The 7,601-nt window shown below is 32.9% G+C and overlaps 2 protein-coding genes across 2 annotated transcripts; one reads left to right on the top strand and one right to left on the bottom strand.

Annotated features, from left to right (window-relative positions):
* Positions 1–825: 825 nt before the first annotated feature.
* On the top strand, positions 826–1,912 carry LOC134265099 (uncharacterized). Its single transcript, XM_062747337.1, has 3 exons — positions 826–929; positions 1,186–1,375; positions 1,718–1,912. Exons 1-3 carry the CDS (start codon positions 893–895, stop codon positions 1,866–1,868), a joined length of 378 nt encoding a protein of 125 aa, XP_062603321.1. The 5' UTR covers positions 826–892; the 3' UTR covers positions 1,869–1,912.
* Positions 1,913–5,031: 3,119 nt separating this feature from the next.
* Positions 5,032–7,271, bottom strand: LOC134265098 (uncharacterized). The gene is made up of 2 exons (XM_062747335.1): positions 7,220–7,271; positions 5,032–6,631 (listed from the first exon to the last, which is right to left on the bottom strand). The coding sequence occupies exon 2, from the start codon at positions 6,603–6,605 to the stop codon at positions 5,076–5,078; it is 1,530 nt and encodes a 509-aa protein (XP_062603319.1). The 5' UTR covers positions 6,606–6,631; positions 7,220–7,271; the 3' UTR covers positions 5,032–5,075.
* Between the last annotated feature and the right edge of the window lie 330 nt (positions 7,272–7,601).

The following is a 7,601-nucleotide window of genomic DNA, read 5'->3' as shown; positions in this document are numbered from 1 at the left end:
ATAGGAAAGATAAAAAAATAAATTTTGGGAGAAGAAGATACACGTAAATCTCTTCCACTTGTTGATATAAAACATCGTTTGATTAAGAAAATTCTATGCAATCGTAACTTAGTCAGAAAAAAACAAAACAAAACAACAACAAAAAACAAAGGTTTAATGTATAGGTATATTTCGGCAATAAAACACATTCAAATATGTGATATAGATCGAAGTCAGATTGAAGAACACAATGTTTCAATTAATGTTTTCACATGTACACTCGCGGGTGGATATCACGTGTTGCATTAGAATAATCAACAGGTCAATGGAAGACAAATCAAGGTTAACGCAAAGTTTGTCTCGAAAATTTGTTTTTTGTTAAATTAAGTGTGAGCATGTGCACACGTTGGTGGGCTCTTCTTCTTTTAATATGCATTATTTATTCAATATGCAACTACTGTTTTCTTAAGAACAGCAGAAAAGCATGCGTTGACTATGTATTGAGACGATGACAAAAAAAAAAAAAAAACGTGAAAGAAATCTTCCGACACCATGCCTTCCATTATGATAATTATTTTTAATTTACCTCTAAAAGAGCGTTTGAATTCGGATCTGTCTCACACGGATAAGATATCTGGGTTCATATGATGGAAAAAATTAACTTTTTATGAAACTTTAATTTACGTTTTTTTTCTGGACAGTTAAGTCCACCCATTATTTAAAGCATGCAAAAAAGGGCGGAAACGTTCCTATCAATTTAGTTTCAACTCCTCCTATATGAATCATACGGTTTTGAAAGGTAATACTAATCAATGTTTCAATTGTATAGATAATATCACAATAGGTTGGAAAGGCACATTCCTCTTTTGGAAAGATCATCTGCTGGCAAAACTAACTGAGAAATTGATAAGCAATGGCAATGTCTTTGAGCTGTTTGATTTTTACTCTGGGTGAGTAACTGTTTATCGTCTTTCTCTCTCTCTCTCTCTCTCTCGCACACAATTTTCAAACAAAAAGAATTCAGCTGTTTCTTTTACAGCTTACTATGTAGTGTTCTGTTATAAATCTGAAAGGAATTCAGACATTGCGTTTTTATAACACTCTGAAAAAGAAACAGAGTATAGTGTCTTAAAATACAAAAAACGACAAAATTCAGGAATGTTTAATGTAATGTGCTCAGATTAATAAAATAAAATTGAATTTCAGCTTTGGGAATAAATATTTTGCTCGTTAGTGGATTTAATTATGATCATGGAATTGCGACAGCGGCTTGTATTGCTTTGAGTCCACAGAGAGCTTACAGCGCGGCAATTCCTCGCAAATGTGGCGGTGGACAGTCATGCGATGCAATCTGTCAATCAATCACTAATATGGGATATGGTGATGCCTTCAACAAGTGAGTATGAGTAAGAAAAAGTAGCAAATAATCGAAATAAATATACATTTATCAGTTAAAGTTTGACAGTTTGTAGGAACATATATTTAATGTACATGTAACAGTTTTAATCAGTATTTTGCTTTTGAGTTAATTAAGTGTAGTTTTATTTTGTATTCTGGAATAAAATGCTAGATGCATTTCAAATAAGTATCGAGCGGAAAAAGAGATTACAAAAAATATTTGAGACTTCTTAAATTTTCGTGGCAAGATTCACTTGAAAGAGGTGATGATTCATTTGCTGAATAAGCATTGTTTTCTAGGTATATGTAAATTGTAAATGTTTAATCATCTTTTTTACAGAAAACCTCAATGCGTTGATGCCTTGCATATTTACGCCAAACGTGGCCCTTACAATACCCCCAATACATTATGGCTCAACACCTGGAGGTACGGACGTTTCAGTTGTGCTGCTACTCACTGCGGTCCAAACTTTTGCTGTTGTTCTCGGTAAAATTTGAATGGCGTATTGATTCAATAAAATCAAATCTGCACGTGTTTAATTTTTTTTCTTCTTTCTACTGCAAGGAATATATATAAAGCATTAAAAGACAGAAAAGATCTTGCTCATATCTACACTTGTAATGATGCTTTTGAGTAACTATAAAACACACAATAGGATTTCTTATTTATTTTCTTTTAAATTTTGTATATGGAGAGCTAAAGAGACAGTTATTTGAAATCTTTAATAGAAAGACATTATTCTAACTATGTATTATGGAAGCAGCAGATAGATATGCTCAAGCAAATTGTATTTTCCAAAAGCTCTATAGACAGTTACTTCATCTCTTTACATACTTTTCATACACTAGGATGAAATTACAAAAACCAACATAAATGCGTATTTTATTTATTGACAATTGATTACATGCAATCGCTGAGAGTGTGTCGCTGTGAACATATCATTTGATTAAATGCTGACTGACTTTTTTTTAATACAAATTATTGTACAATAATTTACACAATGGAATTCCTGCAGATATTTCGGTATTTTTACCATTACATGGAGCACAAGGCGGCTGTGAGGAACAGTCGACAGGATGCCTTCTTCTTCTTAGTGGCTGATCCTTGCTTGTTTTGCGAATGTCTCTATGTGTTCAGCTCCTGATTTGTATAGCTTAAATTGAATTTAACCTTGAATGATATTCTTTATCTCCATATTCCACGGCCTTTTTGTAGCATTAAAGCGATGTTTTAAATGGATTTCGAAAAAGGTATACCTTCATATTTTTCGTTTAAAGGAAAACTATACCAACATTTACCTGCTTTAAAATTGTGCACTAACTAACCTAACTAAATTGTACCTGTTTTCAAGTCATACACAGAAATGTTGGGAAGATTTATTTGTCTTCTGATAAAGTATTAAAGAAGAATCATTTTAATATTGTCAGAGCGAAGCTACAAGATTACTTAGATTACTTAGCCTGGGTCTGTCCTTCCTTATGTCCGTCTCTACTTAAATTCTTAACAGTCTATTGCATCTTGTACTTTGTGATCTGTAAGAGATATAGAGTATTGATTGATTTGGTGTTGAATTATTTGACACGATGGCAAATTACAAAGCTTGCTGATTTCATGACCTTTAACTTGACTTTGAAAAATATAAAAATATGATGATACACTTAACATTTTTTTTGAATTCTGAATGGTTATTTAAAGATATTAAACATGTGCACTGTCTGTGTTACATGTAGGACATTTTGAAAACAAAAACGGCGTTTTGTCCACTAGTACATGTAATTCACTTGACATAATAACATGTTTTGTGATTACATGTATCAAGCACCATTTAATTTTGAACTTTTATTAAAATGTGAGGCTGATAAATGACCCTCCTTACATTCAAACATGCATGCCCTACCCACTTGATCTAAAATTGCAGAGTTAGGAGATGATCCTAATGACGTGGGTTTGAACCCCACTACTGGCCGTGTTTTGGCCGAAACTTCAAATGAGGTCGTAAAAAACGAAGTCCAGCGTTGCAGTAGGTTTTTCAAAATAGATGCCTCACTACTCAATGTCCTCAAGTACTGGGTTAATGTAAAAAGAAATCATACCTTTCAACTTACATCTCTATATGAGCAAAATGTTAAAGGTCACCTGAGTCACTCAAGTGACCTATTCCTATCCGTTTTCGTCCGTCGTCGTGCATCGTTGGTCGTGTGTCGTGTGTTAACATTTGAATAGTTGAAGATTCTTCTCTTAAATCACTGAACCAATTTTAACAACATTTGGTATACAGCATCTTTCTGTTAAGGGGAACAAAATTTGTGAAAATTTTATGATCCCCGCACCATCCCACTTGGGGTTTGAGGGGTGCGGCTAAAGCCAGTAGAATTAATGAAATATTTAAAAATCTTCTTTACTCCTTGACATCAAGCAATCAAGCTGTTGTCATGAATGTAATGAGTATGGAGTCCTGAGTAAGCTTGCGAAGTGTATAATCATGATAAGTAATGGTGCCTTTTTCAAAATTTTGAATTTCATGGCCTCTGGTTTAAAACACGAGCCAAGCTGAATTGTTGACAAAAAGTTGTTACATGATACTCAGGTGACCTATAAGGCCTGTGGGCCTCTTGTCTTATGTATCATCGTAAAACAATAATCAATCAATGATCTTGTGTAATTAATTTGATATTTCAGTGTTTATTTAATACTTGAGAAGTAGATATCACACTTAAAGAAAAAATAGTTTTAACTTTATTTAAATCTTAACTAAAATATATACATATCCTATAATGACTAGTCTTCATTTGATAGCGTAGGAGAAACAACTCTCTGAAATTTTTAAATATGCATCAAGTGTAGTTTTAACTATTATTGTTTTTTTAACTATAGAAAATACACAATTCAATTTATAATTACATATGTTTAATACTTTGTGTATAACCTTAAAAATGTGATAGAAAATTGTGATATTCCTATCATTACACTGGTGGAAACACCAGCTATACGGGGTTGTTATTGAATATGGATCATTTTATGTCTGACCCACTCCCCGAAAAAAGATATCAAAGTTTTTACTAATAAAACATACTTGTCCTTATAAATAGAAGTATTATTATTGGAGATCTGTGTCGATAAAACAATTACTCTTAAATGTTATAATCAAGAAAAGAATACGAACCTCGATCAGGAAAAAAAGCTTTGAAAACATTAGATATGTGATCGAGTATCATGGTGTACGTTTACTGTCCATCCTTCTCTCTGTCAATGATTTTTTGGGTGGTTGGTTGGTATTTTTTAGCCTTAATTTTTTTTACACAAACATAATTTTTATAATCTGATTTAGTACTAGAAATAATTAAGGAAACTTTTTTTTTATGTTGTATTAGAGTTATTGGTGTGTACTCTCACTGTGACATCACTTTAGCGCGCGTTTTTACTGAGCGAGATTATACACGAAAATGGCATCCAAATCCATCTCAAAGTTGGTTTTGTAGAAAAAAACAGTAAAAGTAATGTAAATATATAAATATCTTCTCGAAATGAGAACTTGGTTATAAGCGATATTTTTACAATACATATAGTGTTTAATTTACTGATATAAATATTCCTATCTGAGAATGCATTATAATTAAAGATCATATACATTACTATCCAGTTAGATTGCACTTCGTACATGAAACAATTCGACCATAAATACAATTAGTACATATAGCTATTGGATGTCCTGCATGTATTTTATTCTCTTTACTTTTCCACTATGACATTCCGTCACAAAGAGGTAGTTTTTGGTGTTGACACAGATCCCCCTAGGGTGATGAAGATCACAACTATCAATGTAACGGAGAAATTGTCCATCCTGATCTAGAATGTGAATACAGCTGGTTTTATTGTCTAATGTGAGGATTTGACTAAGGCAATCTGTCGTGATACCTGCTGGATTGAATGATCGCCCAGAAGTGGAATGACCAGTGTATCGAAATCGGAGTTTTCCTGCCTGATTAACCACTACGACTACATTGGCTCCATTGTCAGCTACACATATATCCAAATTCTTGTTCTCACTTATGTGTTTCAAGTAAAACGGTGAATATAATGGTTGACCTTTACTATCAAATTGTATGGTTTGTTTTTCTGTGGCGCTGGAATAACGGACAACTTTTGAATAGTCTCCATTGTCAGTTTTCATTGTTACTAGGAAGTCACCAGACAAGGTACAACAGATAAAATAAGGAATCCACGCCTTTAGTCTGATAATTTCCTGCATCTCCGTATTCCTTACAATGTTAACAGTTTTAGTTTCACGGTCAGTATACAATAGGTCTCCACTCCTTGTCACTGCTATGTCACATGGTACATTCCCTGATTTGGTATTGATTGTCTTGAGTAGTTTACCCTGTAGATCGAAAAGTCTCATGCTTTTGTCATCGCCACATGTCCATACTTCTTCATCATCAAGACATGTAATGTTGTATAATAGTTCGTACTTGGTCTCTATTGTAGTTGTGAGCTTTGGCTTATCAAGCAGTTGTTTGTGTTCAGGACAGGGCATGGTCTTCGATGCCTTTAAAACTGTGTCATGCTCTTGTATTGTAGTTGATAATGTTGATAGAGATCCAAACATCTGATATAGGTGTTCTATGCTGATCTGATGAGAAGTAAAGCTAGGTAATGAAACGTTGATTTTTGGAGGCAAACTTCTGAATTCAGCATTCTGGGAATGGTACGTAGAGGTAATGGAAGTATCATAAGATTTTAGTATTTTTCTGAGATCAAGGATAGCTACCTTTAGGTCGGAAGTAACTTTGAGAACTTCTTTTTCCTGTTTAATTAAAGCAGCCATATGTTTTGTCTTCATTCCATCTATCTCTGTTAAATGTTTGTTGACAATGATGTTAATGTCTCTCTGCCAACATTCGCCTTCCTTGATGATATCTCTTGCCAGTTTCTCATAATGTTTTTCCACGTCTAATCTCTCTGAATTTAAATCTATTGAACATTTTTCATAGGCAGGATAGATGATTTTTTCTAGTTCTTCCAAATCTTTCGCTAAATCTTTCGACTTTGTGTATAGGTTTTGCGTGTATGGTACGACATTGTGTCTATTGGATGAATCAGAAAGATGCTCACCAACACAATCCTTACATAGGTTAATGTTACAAACTTCACAATGGCTCTGAAGTGCGGCTATTTTACACAGGTCACAAAGGAGAACATCTTGGGCACTATATAAGGAATCCATCATTGAAATGTTTGTAAATGACGGGGATTCTGGAAAAGAAATTCTAGAATTATAAACTAATATATATTGCGTGTTCCACTAATACATGTTTCGAACAATTTTTAATAAAATTCTTAATTATATTCTGAATCATTTCCCGATCACGACAAGGAGCATACGGCAGTTGTGACTGGTCAGTAGCTAGGGGATCCTTGCTCCATGGGTTCTGATCCCACCTCAAATGTGTTAAGCAGCAATGTTAAGACTTTCCAAATCTTTAAATGCGTTCAATCTTTATACTGCATTGCACGGTCTTTTTGTACTTTTTTGTAAGTTATGCACTTTGGTACAGCCAATATTTAAAGAGAGTTCTTTCAGCTATTTATAAGCATATTTATCATGATAACATGTGACTTTGTTGATCACGTGAAGGTTTTTTTTATAATTTTTAAATATTTCAGATTTATCTCTTCGGTGCAGCTGATATAAACAATTATTATTAATCTTTCATCACAATTTTTTCAGTTAAAACAAGACAATTTCAAGATAATAAGAATATTACAATTGTCCTACAGGTAATTTTAAAATAACTTAAATTAACATCAAAGCCATTAACATAAAGTTTCTGAGAAAAATACCTGTTAATCGATGATAGCCTCTCTTAATGGTGTATATGTATCTACAGTTTAATCATCTTGATTCTAATTGACCCAGATTTGAGATCACGCGATTTATTTGCATCTACCTTAATCTGATAAAGTGTTAAATGCATATTACATTTTGATAAAGGTGATAACTCTAATGTAGAAGGTCAAAATTCAGATACGTTTACCCTTTCAATGACCCTGTGGTAAAGGATATCAAACTATTTATTTTACTTAATTAACCTTTTGATTTAAATTTTTGAACGATAGTTAAATATTCGGAATACTTTTTAAGCAGTTGTTTTAATTTAGGGATGCATTCAATTACTTTTTTTTATTTTTTAAAGAAAAATTAAGTTTAATATTTCAGTAAGTA

This window comes from Saccostrea cucullata, unplaced genomic scaffold, assembly GCF_032062105.1.
Source record: "Saccostrea cucullata isolate Sc308-1 unplaced genomic scaffold, CSIRO_AGI_Scuc_v1 ctg2349, whole genome shotgun sequence".
Classification (NCBI taxonomy): Eukaryota; Metazoa; Mollusca; class Bivalvia; order Ostreida; family Ostreidae; genus Saccostrea; species Saccostrea cuccullata.
This window is presented reverse-complemented; position numbering and strand designations above follow the sequence as displayed.